Source organism: Rattus rattus, chromosome 1, assembly GCF_011064425.1.
Source record: "Rattus rattus isolate New Zealand chromosome 1, Rrattus_CSIRO_v1, whole genome shotgun sequence".
NCBI lineage: Eukaryota > Metazoa > Chordata > Mammalia > Rodentia > Muridae > Rattus > Rattus rattus.
The window spans coordinates 63,183,456-63,205,076 of record NC_046154.1 but is presented as its reverse complement, the minus strand read 5'-3'; the positions used below and the strand labels follow the sequence as shown (position 1 = coordinate 63,205,076).

Here is a 21,621-nt window from a genome sequence, read left to right as displayed (position 1 = left end):
TCAACAATAAAAGGACTTCAGGGGAATCACTATCCCAGAACTCAAGCAGTATTATAGAGCAATAGTGATAAAACTGCATGGTATTGGTACAGAGACAGACAGATAGACCAATGGAACAGAATTGAAGACCCAGAAATGAACCCACGCACCTATGGGCACTTGATTTTTGACAAAGGAGCCAAAACCATCCAATGGAAAAAAGATAGCATTTTCAGCAAATGGTGCTGGTTCAACTGGAGGTCAACATGTAGAAGAATGCAGATCGATCCATGCTTATCACCCTGTACAAAGCTTAAGTCCAAGTGGATAAAGGACCTCCACATCAAACCAGATACACTCAAACTAATAGAAGAAAAACTAGGGAAGCATTTGGAACACATGGGCACTGGAAAAAATTTCCTGAACAAAACACCAATGGCTTATGCTTTAAGATCAAGAATCGACAAATGGGATCTCATAAAACTGCAAAGCTTCTGTAAGGCAAAGGACACTGTGGTCAGGACAAAACGACAACCAACAGATTGGGAAAAGATCTTTACCAATCCTACAACAGATAGAGGGCTTATATCCAAAATATACAAAGAACTCAAGAAGTTAGACCGCAGGGAGACAAATAACCCTATTAAAAAATGGGGTTCAGAGCTAAACAAAGAATTCACAGCTGAGGAATGCCGAATGGCTGAGAAACACCTAAAGAAATGTTCAACATCTTTAGTCATCAGGGAAATGCAAATCAAAACAACCCTGAGATTTCACCTCACACCAGTGAGAATGGCTAAGATCAAAAACTCAGGTGACAGCAAATGCTGGCGAGGATGTGGAGAAAGAGGAACACTCCTCCATTGTTGGTGGGGTTGCAGACTGGTACAACCATTCTGGAAATCAGTCTGGAGGTTTCTCAGAAAATTGGACATTGAACTGCCTGAGGATCCAGCTATACCTCTCCTGGGCATATTCCCAAAAGATGCACCAACATATAAAAAAGACACGTGCTCCACTATGTTCATCGCAGCCTTATTTATAATAGCCAGAAGTTGGAAAGAACCCAGATGCCCTTCAACAGAGGAATGGATACAGAAATGTGGTACATCTACACAATGGAATATTACTCAGCTATCAAAAACAATGACTTTATGAAATTCGTAGGCAAATGGTTGGAACTGGAAAATATCATCCTGAGTGAGCTAACCCAATCACAGAAAGACATACATGGTATGTACTCATTGATAAGTGGCTATTAGCCCAAATGCTCGAATTACCCTAGATGCCTAGAACAAATGAAACTCAAGACGGATGATCAAAAAGTGAATGCATATCGCTCCTGAGAGACACAGCCAGAATACAGCAAATACAGAGGCGTATGCCAGCAGGAAACCACTGAACTGAGAACAGGACCCCCGTTGAAGGAATCAGAGAAAGAACTGGAAGAGCTTGAAGGAGCTCGAAACCCCATATGTACAGCAATGCCAACCAAACAGAGCTTCCAGGGACTAAGCCACTACCCAAAGACTATACATGGACTGACCCTGGACTCTGACCTCATAGGTAGCAATGAATATCCTAGTAAGAGCACCAGGGGAAGGGGAAGCCCTGGGTCCTGCTAAGACTGAACCCCCAGTGAACTAGACTGCCTGGGGGAGGGCGGCAATGGGGGGAGGGTTGGGAGGGGAACACCCATAAGGAAGGGGGGGAGGGATTAGGGGGATGTTTGCCCGGAAACCAGGAAAGGGAATAACACTCGAAATGTATATAAGAAATACTCAAGTTAATAAAAATATGTTATGCCAGGAAAAAAAAAACACTGTCACAGTAAGAAAGGTGGAATCAGATCCACTTTTCTCACTAATTTTAGAAAATATAGGTAGACGGTGGTGCCATGTCCTGTGTTTGCTGTGTGCCTTTAGAAGAACCACTGAGTTCCTGTCGTAAAAGCAGATTTAAAACTTATGTGTGAACTTTATCTGGACCTGAAAAATAAACAGAGCAGTCTAGCAGGGGAAGGCCCTCTCTGTCTCGTGGGAAATTGATTTTTGTAATTTTTACAGGTATCTACATATAGTGCTTTATCTACCTAGAGATCTGTGCAGCATTGTGTGTTACCCACAGCGGCCAGAAGAGGGTGCTGGATCCCATGTTCCAATGCCATGGAACCGTTATGAGTCACCATGCGGGTGTTGGGAATGAAACCACTCTCCTCTCTAAGAGCAAATACTGAGCCAGCTCTCCAACACTGGAATTTGAATTTTTATAACAACTTTTAAGAATAAAAACAAACAAAACCTTTGTAGGGTTGGAACTCTGTGGTTTCCCAGTCCCCAAAAGTTAGGAAGGCAGAAGAGAAGACAGGCAGGGTGTCTGTCTGGAATACCCTGCAGCTAGTGTTCATCTAGTGATCTAGGTAAAAGGCAGTAACACCTTCTCAGCAGGCCTGCAGAAGGGTAAAATTCACATGGCATTATTTCTTCATTAGGTTCTTTATTCGATACTTTGTAAGTATTTTCAAATTTACAAGTAACAGATATACTGTGGCTGTGGTGGGGCACACCTTTCATTCCAGCATTTGGGGGACCCGGGCAGGTGGATCTCTGTGAATCTGAGGCAAGCCTGGTCTACAGAGCTAGTTCCAGGCCATTCAAGGTTACACAGCGAGATCCTGCCTGAAAACTAAAAAGAAGTAAATAACAGAGCACTGTGTATGCACCAACATGGGAGTGGTTTCTGATTTTGCAAATCTTGGCACGTCTTCTCTTTGGTCTTTTCATCCCACTAAATAGACCAGCACCATTTTCTTCCCAAGGTGAGTTTTACTTTTAAAGTGGTTTTCTTCCCCTTGGCTAGCACGGAGTAAACACTGCTCCCTCATTCAGGGGCTGACTGGGTTCCCAACACTAGCTCCATGGTCCAGAAAATGTGACGCCATTTGCCTCAGCAAGGAGAGAGCTCGCGTGCACAATGAAGAGCAGTTGTTTCTAACAAACAGAACTGCCTGTCCTAAGTTGGACAGTGTTGGTGGCGTGGTGTGGGGCCTGCTCCACTGTGAAGTAAGCCTTAGACATGCAGAACCTTGAGAAGCAGCATAAAGACACACTCACAGTCATCAATGCCTTCTCCGCCTTTCCCACAGTCTCTGTTAAATAGCCGAATTCCAGTCACGATCATGGTGAGCTCTTTCAACTGGCGTTCTTTGTCCTTCTTACTAAGAGTCAGAAATGTGCAGAGCTCGGCCTGAGGGAAAACACTCTGAAGAGCAGCTGGAAGAGACCACAGGAGAGACACACGGGCAGAAACGAGCTGGTGGGACAAAGCTTCTGTCTGTCTGTAGAAAGTCGACAATGTGTCTGTCTGCACCTACACAATTTTTTATACGTATGATACCTGCTGCATCACGCATAGCAAAGGTTACCATGCCTGGTCTGGGCTACTGAAAATAATACTATTATCCCATGTCTCTGTCCGTATTAATTGGTAAAAATAATCTTTCTAATTAAGGCTTTGAGAAGAAACATCTACTTCCCAGTCCTTCGTACATACTCAAAATAGTTCTAGGAACCTGGGTGAGTTTGAACTACTTGTGTGTGATAATTTTCTTTCAACCTTTGACAATTTTATAAAATGCAATGGCGGGGACTAAGGCAATGGCTCTGTGGGTAAGGGTCTTGCTTACCACGCAAGCAAGATGGCCAGAGTTTGTATTCCCAGGACCCATATAAACCAATACTGAGCCAGTGCGGTGCCTTCCTACGAAATCTCAGCATTATAGAGGGAAGACTGGAGATCCTGGGGCAAGCTGTCCAGCTAGACTGGCCAGAACTGGAATGGAGAGTTCTGGGTTCAGTGAGGGACCCTGGCTTGGTAAATAAAGTGGACACATGGAGGAAGATAGCTCAGTGCCAACCTCTGGCCTCCACACACGCACACACGCATGCGTGTGCGCACGCGCAACACACACACACACACACACAAACGTATGAACACACATGCACAAACTATACACGTGAATACAATGGGCACATAGGTTTGCTTATGGGGTGAAAATCACTTGTGTTTTACCTGTTGCCTCTCTGACAATCCTGATGTCTGTGGGGGATCCAAGCCCAGACCGCAGTAACACGTAGCTGACGATCTTTCTGTAGAGATTTTCCAGCTCTTCTTTAGCGCATGCTCTGGTGTCCGTGATTTCTCTGCTAACAATGCCTAACCTGGACTCTAGGACCCGGTGATGTTCTTCAAGAAAGTCCTCTAAAATAAGCAAAGAGCAGTATTTCGCATCTTTTTTTTTTTCACTTAAAAAATGATTTATGTAGTAAAAATTATATGCTTTTTATCACAATTTTAAAAATCCAAATGGTTCAAGATTTAGATCACTATTTTCTTTCTTTTTTTCTTTTTTCTTTTTTTTTATTAACTTGAGTATTTCTTATATACATTTCAAGTGTTATTCCCTTTCCCCCTCCCCCCTCCCCTTCCTTATGGGTGTTCCCCTCCCCACCCTCCCCCCATTGCCGCCCTCACCCCAACAATCTAGTTCACTGGGGGTTCAGTCTTAGCAGGACCCAGGACTTCCCCTTCCACTAGTGCTCTTACTAGGATATTCATTGCTACCTATGAGGTCAGAGTCCAGGGTCAGTCCATGTATAGTCTTTAGGTAGTGGCTTAGTCCCTGGAAGCTCTGGTTGTTTGGCATTGTTGTACATATGGGGTCTCGAGCCCCTTCAAGCTCTTCCAGTTCTTTCTCTGATTCCTTCAACGGGGGTCCCGTTCTCAGTTCAGTGGTTTGCTGCTGGCATACGCCTCTGTGTTTGCTGTATTCTGGCTGTGTCTCTCGGGAGAGATCTACATCCGGCTCCTGTCGGCCTGCACTTCTTTGCTTCATCCATCTTGTCTAATTGGATGGCTGTATATGTATGGGCCACATGTGGGGCAGGCTCTGAATGGGTGTTCCTTCTGTGTCTGTTTTAATCTTTGCCTCTCTATTCCCTGCCAAGGGTATTCTTGTTCCCCTTCTAAAGAAGGAGTGAAGCATTCACATTTTGATCATCCGTCTTGAGTTTCATTTGTTCTAGGCATCTAGGGTAATTCAGGCATTTGGGCTAATAGCCACTTATCAATGAGTGCATACCATGTATGTCTTTCTGTGATTGGGTTAGCTCACTCAGGATGATATTTTCCAGTTCCAACCATTTGCCTACAAATTTCATAAAGTCGTTGTTTTTGATAGCTGAGTAATATTCCATTGTGTAGTTGTACCACATTTTCTGTATCCATTCCTCTGTTGAAGGGCATCTGGGTTCTTTCCAGCTTCTGGCTATTATAAATAAGGCTGCGATGAACATAGTGGAGCACGAGTCTTTTTTATATGTTGGGGCATCTTTTGGGTATATGCCCAAGAGAGGTATAGCTGGATCCTCAGGCAGTTCAATGTCCAATTTTCTGAGGAACCTCCAGACTGATTTCCAGAATGGTTGTACCAGTCTGCAACCCCACCAACAATGGAGGAGTGTTCCTCTTTCTCCGCATCCTCGCCAGCATTTGCTGTCACCTGAGTTTTTGATCTTAGCCATTCTCACTGGTGTGAGGTGAAATCTCAGGGTTGTTTTGATTTGCATTTCCCTGATGACTAAAGATGTTGAACATTTCTTTAGGTGTTTCTCAGCCATTCGGCATTCCTCAGCTGTGAATTCTTTGTTTAGCTCTGAACCCCATTTTTTAATAGGGTTATTTGTCTCCCCTTGGTCTAACTTTTTGAGTTCTTTGTATATTTTGGATATAAGGCCTCTATCTGTTGTAGGATTGGTAAAGATCTTTTCCCAATCTGTTGGTTGCCGTTTTGTCCTAACCACAGTGTCCTTTGTAAGGCTTTCTTTTTTTTTTTTTTTCTTTTTTTTTTTTTTTTTTTTCGGAGCTGGGGACCGAACCAGGGGCCTTGCGCTGCTAGGCAAGCACTCTACCACTGAGCTAAAACCCAACCCCTTAGTAAGGCTTTCTATTGCTCTATAAACCACAGTTACCAAAAGCAACTTGGGAGGACCGGGTTTATTCAGGTTACACTTCCACATCCTAGTTTATCACTGAGGGAAGTCAGGGCAGGAACCTAGCCGCAGGAACTGCAGAGAACATAGTGGAATGGGCTTGCTCCCCAGGGTTTGCAAAGCCCAAGGGTGGTACTACTGCTACAATGGACTGGGCCCTCCCACACTGATCATCAATCAAGAAAATGCCTCACAGACTTGCCTAGGGGCCAACATGATGGAGTCATTTTCTCAAATGCAGTTTTCCCTTTCTCTCCAGGGATCCTAGCTTATGTTAAGCTGACAAACAAAGAAACAAACAAACACCTAGCCAGAGGTTTAAGACATAAATAATTTTTCCTTCTTCTGTCTTCCTGTGTCCTGCTGTGACTGGAGACCACCTTTACCACCACAACAATTCTTGTAACTTAGTAAAATCCCTCAATCACAGTTCAACAATGCAGCATTCATTGCTATAATTTCACCATAAAAGCAACTGAGAATGTTTACAAACTAAAAGAGAAAGAAAGAAAAAAAGAAAGAAAGAAAGAAATCAAGTTTCTTTAGTTTTATGGGTTTTTTTCCTTTTCCATTGTTATTAAGCAAAAAAGTAAGAGGTGCTATTTTACATATTTTACACACTGAATGTCTACTGCATAGAAAAAAACAGTAAAGTCACCAAATGGTTAACGATGATTGCATTACAGAAAATAGTTCATTTTCCTTTCTCCCTCCATTTCTAACATGCCTTTTACATATACATTAAATATGATATAAAATATAAGTAGTAAATATAATTCAGTATGTTCTTAACTTAAATTCCCACATTTCTTTGGAGCAGTTGCATAATTTAAATATTATGAGGCAATATTCAAAGCCAAGAATAAGAAGATCTAAAAATTAAAAATTTTTAACTTCAGTGGTTTAGTCTCTAGTTGCTACATATTAGTTTCATAAACGTTAAAAATAGAAGAACTTGGAAACTGGAAACGAGAGTATAATTTCATATTGACTTTAGCATTCACAAAGGCAATTGGCATTTTCTCACTTGGATTTTCAACACTATGATATTTTTTAATATAGTGAGCTGCTTCTCAGAGGTCGTACTCACCCACAGGCGTGGTACCCAGCCCACACTATTCTATACTGCATACTGTACAGCGGAGCTGAAGAGGTGGGATCCACCGGAAGGAAGGTGTCGGGTCACTGGAGGTAACCCTTCGGGGAACCCCTTCCTCATCCGCTCATCTGGACTCCAGTCATGAGGCAAGAGACTTCTCAGACACATGTCCTGCCAAGATGTGCCTCCGCGGGCCCAAAAGTAACAGGGCTGACAGATTGTGGGCTGAAACTCTAAAACTGGACCGGAATAGACTTGTTCTCTGTGTAAACTGATTATCTCGGGCATTCTGTGAATGATAACAGAAGGCTGCCTAACAGATCAAAGACGTAAAAGATCAAAAGACAGACGAAAATTAATGTGGTTAAACAAGTAAGCCTGTTATCAGCCAGATTTAACCTTTCTTACCTAAACTGCAATATTGAAAACTTAAAATGTATGAAGGTCGGTGTCTATGTTACCTCGACTGGTGTAATTCATGTCGAAGTAGACCTGCATTTTAATGGTGTCCAAGGATGGATTTTTGTTGTCCAATAGCCGTGCCACACAAAGCTGGAAGAGAACGTTTGCATGAATGCTTCTGCTGTATTTTTCTGAAACGTTCAAATGGTTGGTTGGTTTGTTTGAGTTTTGAATTTTGAGACAAGGTCTTATGTAGCCCAGGCTAGGCTCATGTAGCCCAGGCTATATCTTCACTATGTAACAGAGGATGATCTTGAGCTTATAGTGCTCCTGTCCCCACCTTCCCACTGCTCAGATTACCACACCTGACTCTATACAGCGAATGCCTGGGTATCTAACGCAAGGCTATTTTTTTACTCATGCCAGGCAAGCAACTGAGGTATCTAAGCATCTAAGTTATTTTCAAAAAGGAAAGAAAATGGGCAGAACACAGTATTCTCCTGCAAACCCCGCTCTCAACACGCACAACACAGAGGCAGGAGGACCCACACAAGTTTTAGGCCAGTGAGAACTACAAAAGAGAGAGGCCGAGGTGGGGACACGGCGGGTCCTGACCCCCTGATTGACAGTGACAGTTGTCACTTTCTGAGAGGATCTGACTGAAGCAGACCATTAGTTCCTTTGTCTTTCTTCGTCATCCATCAGGGGGTCATTTTCCATTGAGGAAAGGCAAGGGTGGGAGCCCAGGAGGCCAGGAACAACCTAAGTGCCTCCAGACACTGTTCTATTAGAAAATAACCCCTCACTTCTTTTACATTGCCATCTGCATCTCTTTATAAAATTGCTGAAGACAGGATGGAAAACACAGTGTTCCATTCAAGATTTTAAACAGAGAATCCCAAACCCAAGGACTGTCAGTCAATCACCTTAACAAGTTTCTGCACGTCAGACTTGATGAGGGTCCTATCCATGTTAAAGCCATTGCTGGGATCTAGGACGACAGCTTTCACCTACAAACACAGCATATGAAGTGATTTTACTCATATCGTGAAATTAACTCACTTCTGCTTTTTAACCAATTTCCTTGGTGTTCAGCTAATTTTATCGCTCGCTCTTTAGTGCTTTCATGATGGGGTGGAGACAGAAAACAATAAAAATCAAATATGGGCAACACATAGTAAAACATAGTAACACATAGTAAAAAGGCTGAAAGGAACGGTTACCGTTCCTAGAGCTGAGAACTGGATCTCTCGTTCTCAGTATGTGTGGTTAAGGGCACAGAAGCCAAAGCAAGGAGTAACTTTTATAACATGCATTTGGACAAAAGTACACGTTAAAACTTCACAGCAGAATATTATTGAGGTTTCTAAGCTAACAGGATCTCCTAAATCACTCACTGCAAAGCTACAAGACGTTTTGCAGACTTGGAAAAGATGCTTTTCACCGAGTCATCTGATGATCTCAGTGTTTTCGACTAAAAAGCACCAGGAAAGCTCCTGAGAACTTTAAAGGGAAAAACCCTCACTTTCACAGTTTAAAATTTGTTTACAACAGGACTTACAAGAGTGATCAATCTTACCATAAAAGCAACCACCGTTTCAGAAGTGATCTCTCCGTGGGCTGCACATTCTTGTCCTATTTCTCGTATGATATTCTTTATGACACTCTCTGCTTGTGTGGGAGGCATTGTGGCTGAGTAAAGCAATAATTTTCGTTTAGTAATTTCATTTATGCACTTTTCCTGGTTTGATTCCATTATTAGATCTGAAATATCCACAGTGTCTACAGAGTTATCACTATTTAATTATAATCTACTTTCCTCCTGTTTTTTTTTATTTTAAATGACTTTAGTGACATAAAGTAACTGGGATTTCCCCCGAGTTTAAATCACTCCGCCATCAGAAATATATATTGTGACATTAAAAAAAAAAGTAGCTAGGGATGGTGGCTCATGTGTTAAATTCATCACTCAGGAGGCAGACGCAGACAGATATCTATGAGTCTAGCCTGGTCTGACTAGGTAGCCTGAGTCAGGGCTATGTAGTGAGACCCAGTCTCAAAACCAAAATGTAAATAAATAAATAAATAAATAAATAAATAAATAAATAAATGCTTAGCAGAATTTTGGTGAAAAAGAAAAAGAAACAAAAAAGCAAGCCCATGTGGAGGCAGCAAGAATACAGCTTGTAAAAGAAAGTGCTTATCAGTACATTTATTAGCGGATCTTTCACAACTGTAATACAATTCAATAACTGTAAGAAAAGAAGTTTTCCCGGATTAGTCCATCCTTGGGATACGGACTCTTAAGAAAAACATCAAAGGTCCAGCCACATCTTCGAGAAGGACAAGTACCTCGCTTCCTTGGAAGCCAGTTTGCTCACCTGAAAAGATGAGTTATCATCTTTTCCTGAACTTAGGAGTCTACTGAAAAGTGAGCGGCTTGGCGCAAGTACCCAAGCAATGCCAGTCACCAGCCCACCAGCGATGTCAGACCTGCGGGTCACACAGTCAGGTTGAGCCTGCCCCTTCCTGTGCACTTGCCCAGAGCGGGATGCCTGCCCACCCACCCTGTTGGTTACCAACTACCAGCACTAGTTCTGCAGCCGTCCGACGTCCGACTTCTCGCTGGTACACCTGCGGTTTAACGGCCAGGAGCTCCCTGGGCGCTGGGCTTGGCCCGAACGCCAGCCCAGCCGGCCGCAGCTCTCCCAGCCAGGTTCAGAGCCCAAGCTGCAGATGCGTAACCGTGGAGACCGAACGCGACGCCAAAGCTGGGGGCGGGGCCTGGCTATGGGGTTGGGCCGAGGGCGGGCCGGGCGGGGGCCGCTGGGATGGAACCTTTGGGGTGGCACCTTAAGAAGAGGGCGTACATAAGGAAGGGGGGGGGAGGGGATGTTTGCCCGGAAACCGGGAAAGGGAATAACACTCGAAATGTATATAAGAAATACTCAAGTTAATAAAAAAAAAAAAAAAAAAATTTATTAATTTTTGAAAAAAAAAAAAAAAAAAAAAAAAAAAAGAAGAGGGGCGTAGGGTTCTCCCTCAGTCTCCGAAGAGACAAAGCAAAAGAACTCAAGTCCCAGGCGCTTACACCTCAGTTTTAAGACAATGAAACGTGAGTTCTAAAATAAAGGTTGGATGTGCATACGCTGTTCCTGGTAATTTGCTAGCGTGGAAACATGGAAAAATACATCAGTTGAAAAGAATGAGAAAGTCTAGGGGTTATCAATGTTCATAGTTTTTTGTTTGTTTGTTTGTTTGTTTTGTTTTGTTTTTTGTTTTGTTTTGTTTTTTTGTTTTTTTGTAAAAGCATTCTTTTGAAAAAGGAAGTCTATATCCTGGTGTTCCAAATACCATAGTAAAACTTTTCATTAAGGAAGTGTTTTCACACCAGTTATGGTACCCCATCATACATAAAATGCAAGTAAGGAAACCTGTGCGTTTGGAATTGGGGGTTATAACTTTTGTTTGTTTTCTTGAGAGAGGGTCTTACTGTATAGTCCTGTATGATCTAGAACTGGACATGTAGACCAGGCTGGTCTTGAATTCACAGAGTTCTACCTGCTTCAGCCTTCCAAATACTGGTCATGTGCTGGATCAACGAAGGTGTTTTGATACCTAAAAATGTTTGTTGCATGGTTAGAGATACGGCTCAGAGGTTAAGGGAACTGACTGGATTTCCGGAGGACTGGGTTGATTCCCAGCACGGACATGGAGGCTTACAGGTGTCTGTAACTCCACTTCCGGAGAGCCAACTCCCTCTCCTGGCCTTGTTGATGGACTACAGACACACACCCAGGCAAAGCACCCATTCATGTAAAATGTGTGTTGGGTGAGCCTAATGAACATTTTTTTTTTTTTTTTTTTTTACTTTTTGTTATATTTAGGTATTTGTTGGGGGCACACACGAGACAACTCAGCTTTTCTAAAATGTGAGTTCTAGGATCAAATTCAGGTCTTCGTGCTTCGTGAGGCAAGCCATTTACTGACTGAGCCTCTATATCTCCTCTTTAAAAAGTCATTCACAAGCAAAAGCCTGTGATGCCTACGGTTTCATTGATTAATTAGTTCCATCAATTGATTAATGTTGTCATTGGACTGGGCCAGTGGTGTCCATGTTGATTCATGATTGCTTTGTCTTCAAGAAGCTCCAAGCCTATAGACAGCCTCAAGACACAAGCATCTTCATGTTTTATCATGGATCCTACTTGTCATGTATCATATAACTGAATATATGTATCATAAGTAACCGAAGTGGTCCTCTGCTAGTGGTTATTTGACATGTCCTCAAAATTTGAAACAACCCTGGGAGAGATACATTTCGGGATCTAAAAATTATCTTTTGCAAAAAAAAAAAAATTGCTTTGTATGTAACTTATTCAGTTTGTTTGTGGCTCGATAGTTTGATTTTGATTGCTGGGTAACATTCTGTAGCTTGCTCGTCCACTTATAATATACTATCATATATTATTGGTGTCTTAAAGAGCAGGCTCTCACCCCATAGCCCAGGCTAGACTGTCAATCACCATGTAGAGTCCAGCTGGCTTGAAACTTGTGTCAACAGTCCTGCTTCCGATTCTTGAATGTTGACGTCATAGGTGTGAGCCACCACCTCCCCCCTTCCCTCTGCTAGAGACTCACAGGCAGAGATGTGCTCGGTCTTATGAAAAGGAAGTCGGTCACCGCTCTCTAAAGTAGCTGTGTCCTTTGTATTCCGGTCAGCCCTAAGGTGATTCAGGAGCTCTGCCATCCTCGTCGGTTTGGGCCATTGTGATGATGTGTCTTACTCACTTCGAGGCTGTGCAATGACTGGGAATCTTTCCACCTGCCTCTGAGTCACCTATGGAACAGCTTCCATCAAGTGTCCCTCGTCCCTTCCCATTCTTCCCGAGTGTCGTTGTTATTGTATATTTTTATGTGTTTACATTTCAAGTGTTAACCCCTTTCCTGGTTCCCTCCCTCTCCCACTCCCTTCTGCCTTCTTCTATGAGGATGCTTCCCAACCCATCCACCCACTCCCACCTCACCACCCTGGCTTTCCCCTACACTGGGGGTCCAGCCTTCACAGGAACAAGGGCTTCTCCTCCTGTTGATGCCAGACAAGGCCATTCTCTGCTACATATGCAACTGGAGCCGTGGGTCACCCCATGTGTACTCTTTGGTTGGTGGTTTAATCCCTGAGAGCTCTGGGAGGTATGGATGGTTGATATTGTTGTTCTTCCTATGGGGTTGCAAACCCCTTCAACTCCTTCAGTCCTTTCTCTAACTCCTCTATTGAGTCCTCGTGTTCAGTCCAATAGTTGACTGCAAGCATCTTAATCTGTATCAGTAAGGTTCTACAAGAGCTTCTCAGGAGACATCCATACCGGGCTCCTGTTAGCAAATACTTCGTGGCATCAGCAATAGTGACTGGGTTTGGTGGCTGCATATGGGATGGATCCCCAGGTGGGGCAGTCTCTGCATGGCCTTTCCTTCAGTCTCTGCTCCACTCTTTGTCCTTGTATTTCCTTCCGTGAGTATTTTGTTCCCCCTTCTAAGAAGTACTGATGCATCCACATTTTGGTCTTCCTTCTTGAGCTTCATATGGTCTGTGAATTGTACCTTGGGTATTTCAAGCTTTTGGGCTAATATCTACTTATCAATGAGTGCATACCACAAGTGTTCTTTTGTGACTGGGTTACTTCATTACACAATAGAGTAAAAACAAAAACAATGACTTCATGAAATTCTTAGGCAAATGGTTGGAATTAGAAAATATAATCCTGAGTGAATATCTTCCCAAGTTTTAAGTAGCCAATTTCTTCTGGTTGTTGAGTTTTAAGGTCGTAGGTTTTATCACAGTATGTTATGCAGAATTTTTCCTCCACACCTGTCCCTTGCCTTTTCTGTCTTGTCTCTTCTGTCTTTCAACTGGGCATCTCTGAGAGCAGCATATTTAACAAAGTTTAGCCCATCAGATTTTTCTATCATGCCTCTGGTGTTTGATTAAAATCACTCTTCAGGATATCTGGGGTAGAGCATGTCTTGGTCTGTATTCCAAAGGCGGGGGCATGAGAATTGCAGTTTTAAAGCCATCATCAGCTACATAGAAAACCTGTCAAAACTTAAAAAAAAATTAATCTTGTGTCTTTTCTGTGATGTTTTCTATAAATGTGACTTGCAATGAAACTTATGGTCAGTCTCACTTTTTCTCTGAGCATGTAGTACTATGTATCTTTCCAGTTCTCATTAAGACTAAGTGTTCTACCTTGTAAAAGGCACTACACTCCATCCATGTGCTCTAGTCTGGACCCTCTTCTATTCAATTGATCCATTCACCTATTCATTAGTTAATATACTGTCATGGCTACTGTAGCTTTGTCATAAGTCAAAGGCCATAAGGCCAGGGAATATAAGTCTTTTGTTTTATTTTTAGGGGGTTTCTTTACATTATTTTGAGAACCAAGTATGTGGGCAATGTAGCTACTCACTCCTATCTCAGGCTCTGCCTATCACCGCTTCCTAGTCCATGGTTTCTTCTTTAATTATTATTGTTGTTTTACAAACACACACACACACACACACACACACACACACACACACTCATGCACGCACGTGCACACACACGCACACGCACACCATTTAGGTTTGTTCCTACGTGTGTCCAGAGCTGATGCTTGGGATCAGATAACCCACATTTAAGTTCATCCCTGGCTCTCCTCTCAGTGGCTATTGACCTGTTGCTCTTCACCTACACGCAGGGACACTGGAATTTCCCCTGTCCTCGCTGGTATGCCAAGAGGTGTTTTCATTACACTGGTCTTATCCTTGGTTTCGACCATATTGCTGGAATTTTGTGGCATGTCTAGAGGACAATATTTAACAGCAGAGCCATGGGCCTCTCGCTCTTACATCATTCCTCCCCCTTCTGCATTTTCCCCGAGCTTTGGTGTAGGGGTTGTGTTACAGGTGTATCAGGTGAAACTGCACACTTCACAGTCACTTTTCCCTGGACTATAACAGTGTTTATCTTTAAGAGTCTCAGTAGTATCTCTCCCCCCCCACCTCAGGGAGCCTTTCTGAAAGACTGTAACAAGCTCAGTGATTGCCCCTCAAATGCATCAGATGAAAACCGTATCTGTAGAAGGCACTTACGCAGATGTAAGTAGGGTAAGGACCCTGAGATGGGGAGATTAGCCCATGTGCCCTAAATGCTACTACTAAAAATCCTTGTAAGATAAAGCTATCATAGACAGAGAAGAGAGAATGATGATAAAGACTGAAGAGAGAGAGAGAGAGAGAGAGAGAGAGAGAGAGAAGGCTACAATCCAAGAGTACAGCCTCTCTCAAAAGCTAGAGATAGGAAGGGACAGACATGCTTCTGGAACCCTCCAAAGGACTGGGTTTGTTTGAGGGAAACTTGGATTTCCGCAGCTGTGGGGAGTGAATAGATTTCTTCTGTCTAGTTTGTGTTAATTTGTTGCGACAACACTGACATTAAAGTAAACCTTTCCTAAATAACATCTGCTAGCTCTGAAAATTAAATATTCTGGAAAAGATACATAAGCCAGGTGAAAGGATTAAGGGCTTACTTTGACTTAACAGCTTTACTGGCTGTGTGGTTTTGAGAAAATGACTGATGTTCCATCAGCTTCAGGCTTACTCGTCTACATAAGAGGATCTGTGTGTGTGTGTGTGTGTGTGTGTGTGTGTGTGTGTGTGTGTGTGTGTTTAGTATCATGGTGCAAGTATAAAAGCCAGAAGACAACTTATTAGGATCAGGTCTTGTCTTCCACAGTAACCTAGGTTCCAGAAATCAAACTCAGGTAGCCAAGCTTCAGCGATAGACACCGTTATGTGCTGAATCACTTTACTGGACCTGGTTCTCATAATGTTCACATCACTTAGCATTTAGAAAACTCGGGAGAGAACATGAAGAAAGCTAGCATTTAAGACACCTCCCTAGTTATGTAGCAGAGAAATCTCATAGGAGCAGAAAGACAGTGGTGCAGCAGGGAGGTGCTTGTGTCCTGTCTGTTTGAAGACAGGTATCTCTGAAGGACAGGATACAACTAGAGTTGTATGGGGGAGAGCCAGAGGCTATGTGGCTCTCTCACTATGCTCTAACTTTTGTTTATGTCAGCACTTATTTTCCTCTAGAGAAGAGGTGTGGCTTAAAGGGTTTTATACTACAAGAAAGGTTAAAGGTTCAGAATGTGGGAAAGAGTAGAGTGTGAGAATTCTGTTCAGTAAACCCAGCCCTCTATTTTGTGGTCTTGAAGCTAATTTCTAAGTCATCATGTTAAGGGACACAGCCAAGGGGTGACAGTGAGGGAAGGCTTGTATGAGGGTGCTCTAGGACCTGTCTCTTCTCCAAAAAATATGCAATCGAGGGAGCTGTGTACTATGTAAATGAAGCTTTCAGACAGCTCTGAACACACCCCAGTATGGTGACGCTGCTGCCAGCCTGTGATTTAGCCGAGGCTAAAGGATAGAATGGCTGGGGTGACTCGAATGAGAATGGCCCCATAGATTTACATGTCTGCTCCTCAGTTGCTGGAACTAATTGGGAAAGACTAGGAGTTTAATCGTGTTGGAGGACATGTGTCTTAGCATGGGCTTTGAGGGCTCCCATGTCATTCACAGTCTCACACAGCCTTTCTCTGAGTCCTTCAAGCAAATCAGGTTGTAACATTTTCAGTTACTGTCCCAGAGCCACGGCTGCCTGCCTGCACCATGCTTTCCACCATGATGATCACAGACTCACTCTGAAACTGTACACAAGTCTCCAGCTTATTGCTTCATTTTGTAAATTGCCTTGGTCATGGTGTCTCCTCAAAGCAATAGAACAGGAAGTAAGGCAGTGGACGAGTCCCAAGGTGGGTTTAGAGCAAAAGGGCAAAACTGGCTTAGAGAGACAGAAGAAGACCCAGGAGTCAGGGAGTCTTTATGGTTTCTTTCTTTAGTTAAAGCATAAAAGGGGAATTTTGAATCATAGGAGGAGTCCAAGTCAGGTTCTCAGTCCTATTATTTTTCACTTGCAGTGGCCCAACTTTGCTCCATTTCTAGATTTCTCCCAGCAGACCAGACACAGGACATTAGCTCACCACAGATGGACATGGAAAAGTGGGAGGGAGTCATGAACCAACCTAGCTGGGAAGGACCTGGAACTCAGAAGAAGGAGAAATCAGCACTTCTTTACTGGTGGGAAGTAGGAAGCTCTACTGATTGGGATTCTGTGGAGTTCCAAACCAAGGACTGGTAACACGGGATGTCACTGCTGATGCTAAAATTGTTCCCTAGCTTTGGAATCCCTAGAGGTCTAAAGTTGTGTTGGCGTGTTGTTTAAAACTGGACTGCACTCTGTGAGAGACTCAAGGTGACCATGGACACCCAAAGGCCTGCCTTTCATTGCCAGATAGAGAGACAATCAGAGAGCGATCATCCTTAAGACGTAAGTGTAGTGCCAGAGAAGCAAGTTCCTTCCTGATGGATGGTTATTACCCACCCTGTCAGTGTGGAGAACTGTTTTCTGTGTCTAGATTTTTTGTGCATTCTAGAGAAAAAGAGTGGTCCTAATAGCTTCTTAAATGATTTTATAATTCAAGGAAGGCTAAAGGTTCAACCTCAGAGGAGAGGCACACGATACTTGACAGCTAGCTACTTAGTAGCCATAGTACTACTCTATTTACATATATGTAAAGGAGTCACCTGGTATCATATCCTCCCCCAGACGTTTATAACTATATGCCCCTAAATACAATTCTGTAAATCAAGCATTTTTGCACAATTCAAGAAGCTGGCATTAAATAATTTTAGAGGGAAGTAGCTCAGAGTGTCCCATCTCTTCTGCAACTCAGAAGATATTAGCACAGACCCCTCTGTTGCTGTTATAATCAAAGAGATTCCTGATGTGCTAGGACTAACTGTTTGGTCTGCGGTAACAAATCTCCCCCTTCTCAGTAGAGCTGTAGGGTATTTGATCACACTGCGAACGCCAAGCTTATGTTGTTCACAGGGGGGAAAAATGTTTCTAGTTGTGGTGTGGCTCACTCTAACACACACCTTTAACCCAAGAGGTTCCTGCTTATTGTAAACAGGATTAAATAAATACAACCATCGGTTAAGAGGCAGAGCAATCAACCACTTGACAGGGAGTGAACATAGAGAAATAAACCACGGAGAGGAAGAGGAAGTCAGGAGGATGGACAACGAGATAAACAGGAAACAGAAAGCAGGGACATTCAGATTCAAGGGTTTTTGAGACAGTGTAGAAAAAGAGAAGATTTTTGTCTGGGACATGTGCTGAGGAGGAAGGTCAGCTGGGTGCTTTCTCTGTCTCTCTAAGCTAGCGGGCTTTCACTCCAGCATCTGGCTCCTACTTGTTTAAAAACAACCCAACAGTCTTGGTAAAACTATCTCTTTTGGAACATGCCTTGGTCTATCCCAGTCCCAGGAGACTGTTATCTCCAGGCTGTGCAATCTCTCCTGCTGGGCCTCTAGCCTGCTCTGCCCTTGAGCCATCACCCTCTTGGCACTTTCTCCGACGTTGCTGCTTCATGAAGATGTGTAAGATAGTGTGATGGTTTGTATATGCTTGGCCCAGGAGTGGCACTCTCATGAGGAACAGCCTTATTGGAGTAGGTGTGTCACTGTGAGTGTGGGCTTTGAGACCCTTGTCCTAGCTACCTGGAAGCCAGTCCTCTGCTAACTGCCTTTGGAACAAGAGGTAGAACTCTCAGGTCTTCCAGTCCCACATCTGCCTGGATGCTGCCATGTTCCCTCCTTGATGACACTGGACTGAACCTCTGAACCTGTAAACCAGCCCCAATTAAATGTTGTCCTTATAAGAGTTGCCTTGGTCATGGTGTCTGCTCACGACAGTAAACCCTACCTAAGCAGATAGCAAGTTCTGCCCCATACACCAGCACTCTAAGAAGTGTCCAATCTTGACTAACTCTTTTCATTCTTTCTCAACCTTGTCAGGTAGCTACTCTTTTGCAAAAGAGGAAACGGAGGCTTAGGGGCGAAATGTTAAGTGCTCTAGGCCATTCAGGTCACTAAGCTGTGGCCTCACAGTCACACCCTTTGCCACATACCCTTACGGCTTGCTGTTTGGCAGTCAGTGAACGAAGCCTAAACTGCAAAGCCCTGTTGTTGCTCCCACAGTAGCTTATCTAGGGGGAGGAACTTGGGGACTGATGCTCATGCTTCATTCCAGCCAACTAATATTTCAGGAAGTCAAAAGGCCCGAGAAAGACATCACGTCCCCTATTTATCAAATGGATTAAGACAGATAAACCTGTTTGGTATGATACTATAATGGCCATAGAAAACTTAGACTGAATTTATAAATTTAATAGTTATTTATTGATTTTGGACAGGTGCTATTAAGTATGTTCCTTAGGTTAAAAAAGTGAAGCAGAGAGATGAAGTGATTTTTGCCTAAGGTCACACGGCCTATGCCTGAACTATATATTTTCATTCATATGCACTGGGTAAGAATAATTATTTACAAGGGTATTTAGAAATTATGAGCAATATATTGTGTGGAAAATGACTTCTCCCTGAAAGCCAAGACATTTAATCTTATAGGATGTATGCCAGAGGGAGACACTCTACAATGTATTCCCATCTGTTGACACCCCCTACAGACAGGCTTATGGAGCAGTCTGATCTAGGCCATTTTTTAGTTAAGGTGTCTTTTCTTGGATGACTCTAGGCTGTGCAAAGTTGGCAATCAAGGCTAACCAGGACAGTCATTGCCTTGGGGAAGATGCCTCTCCTTTCTGGTAGTTGCTTTAGGAAGACTGCTCTCAAGTCCTGTTTATAGTTCTTTCTTCTCCAAATCCATATGAGTTCATGTTTAAAAAAACCTACTCACTGGTAGGATGGTATTAGGTTATGAGGCCTCTGGGAGATGGTTATGTCATATAGGATGAGACCTCTTAAGTGGAATTATCGTCCTTATTGAGAAGGCCCTGGAGATCGTTCTTCTCTTCTGCAGATGCTCTATGTACTAATGCTTTGATCTTGGATTTCTCTAAACTGGGAGAGATAAATTTCTGCTGTTTATGAACTTCCCAATTTATGTTTTGTTGTATTAGACCAAGTAGATTGAGATAGACCTGAACAGGCTGCAGGAAGTCCAAGGTCTCTATGTGAATATGTCTGTAGGTGTTGGCCACAATCCAGCTACATTTGATTAGAGTTTTTAGATGAGAGGCATTGACCGTACTCAATGCCTGTGCACATTTGCCCGTGAACACAGACTAGGCGTACGGGATGCACATTTTGTTTCCAGATAATGTAATCTGGGGTTCTAAATGGCAGGAAGTTCATTGACCACCCTGCATGAAAAACAATATGCAGAGCCACATGTCTGTGATCACTGCCACAGACTGCAAACTTTGTCACTGCAGCCAGAGCCTTGGCTAGTGTATTTATTTTTATTTTTTAAGACAAACTATTTCTTACTCTGTTGGTACACTTTAAACAGTGCTTCCTGGGATTCACTTCTGGGAGACATGTTTGGTCTCTGCCCTCTATTGAGCCCTGAGCTCATCTTAGCTATGTAGAAGGTCTAGTGTTTCCTGCCAATTTTTGTAATTAGTTCATCAGCGAGTCAGTGATTATTAGTGAGACTAGAGGAAGCAGTTTATTCCAGCAGAGAACTTTTCCTTTAAGTTAACTTGAACATTCTAACCATCTCTATTCCGTGGGAGAATTAGTTTGTCAGAAAATCTTCCATAAACGTAGATATGTGTGATATTATCGTATAGATCAAGGCCCTATAATCTGTGTAGTCTATAAGCTAAACCCCATCTTTGCCAATGTTTGAGCAGCCTAAGTGTTAGGCAACCTTCTGCCACTTGGACACAAAATAGCCTGAGAAAACCAATAAAAGGAGGAAAGATTTATTTTAGCTCATAGTTTTAGAAGTTGTCAGTCAATCATAACTTGTCTCCATTGATTCTGGCTGATGAGGACCAGGACAACGTCTGTGGCATGGTTTCTTCTGGACAGGGCATGGGTGTTACTCCCATGAACCCTCGACAATATGGCTGCCTGCATAAGAGCTGCAAAGACCATACCCATTGACATGCTGACATGGAGAGAGGACAACCTCATAAGGTCCCACCCTTAGGTGAAGAGATACAGGCAGTCAACTGGGACCAGTAGAGGAATGAACCCCGATAGGTTATCTGATCCAAAATGGTCATCCTTAAACATCTGTGCATATAAGCAACACTAGATGAAGTCATGAACTTGAGAGGGAGTGGGAGGACACGGAAGGGGTTGGAGGGGAGAGAGGAAACAGTAGAAATGACATAATACAGTGCTCATGTAAAAATTCTAAACGTACTTAAAAGCATGAACTTAAAAATGTCTATTTAAGTAATTATTGGAATTCTTGGCCCAGGACTTTTGAGTCATAGGACATGAGGGTCAGGTATAGAGGACTCACGATCCCTAACTTCTATAGACAATTTTCTTTCACAACACAAAAATATGAATGGATCCTCTCCAAATTATTTATATGCAAGGCCAAGAACTTAAAATTTGCCTTAACGTATTTGATGAAACTTGATGTTTTTGTTAACCAAACACTAATCTTCCTTCGGCAGATTACAGCACACAGCATAATCTTTCCTCATTTTCAACTGTAACAAACGTGAGTGTGCTTACGGGTCTGAAGCAGAAACGAATCAAGCCTGGTACCAGAGTGTGCTAAACACCATTTCCCCTTCCTAATTAGTTTGTCTCTGATCAGCAGGTAGAGGTGGTGCTCAGCGTGCCTTGGAATATGCTTTTGAATATTTTAGTTTTCCATGAAAACATTCACACCACAGAAAGAAAGAGAGAGAAGAGGGCAGAGAACATCAGGACACAATGTTTGAAAATGCCATATGAGACTTCATTACTTTAAGAAAGAAAGAAAGAAAGAAAGAAAGAAAGAGAGAGAGAGAGAGAGAGAGAGAGGAAGGAAGGAAGGAAGGAAGGAAGGAAGGAAGGAAAGAAAGAAAAGAAAAACAGATATCTATAACTGTTATGACAATTTTAAAAGGAAGTTGAAAATTCTTACAGCCCAACAGCACTCTGACCACGTAG

At 42.9% G+C, this 21,621-nt stretch overlaps 1 protein-coding gene across 1 annotated transcript in view; it reads right to left on the bottom strand.

Moving 5' to 3' along the window:
• Cfap206 (cilia and flagella associated protein 206) overlaps positions 1-10,237 on the bottom strand; it is a 48,901-nt gene extending 38,664 nt beyond the window's left edge. Inside the window, exons 1-6 of the mRNA XM_032894644.1 lie at positions 10,117-10,237; positions 9,110-9,222; positions 8,457-8,540; positions 7,590-7,680; positions 4,051-4,239; positions 3,093-3,251 (exon numbers count right to left, since the gene is read on the bottom strand). Of these exons, the coding sequence (XP_032750535.1) occupies positions 3,093-3,251; positions 4,051-4,239; positions 7,590-7,680; positions 8,457-8,540; positions 9,110-9,217 (631 nt within the window). The 5' untranslated portion in view covers positions 9,218-9,222; positions 10,117-10,237. The remainder of the gene's footprint in view (positions 1-3,092; positions 3,252-4,050; positions 4,240-7,589; positions 7,681-8,456; positions 8,541-9,109; positions 9,223-10,116) is intronic.
• Positions 10,238-21,621: the final 11,384 nt, after the last annotated feature.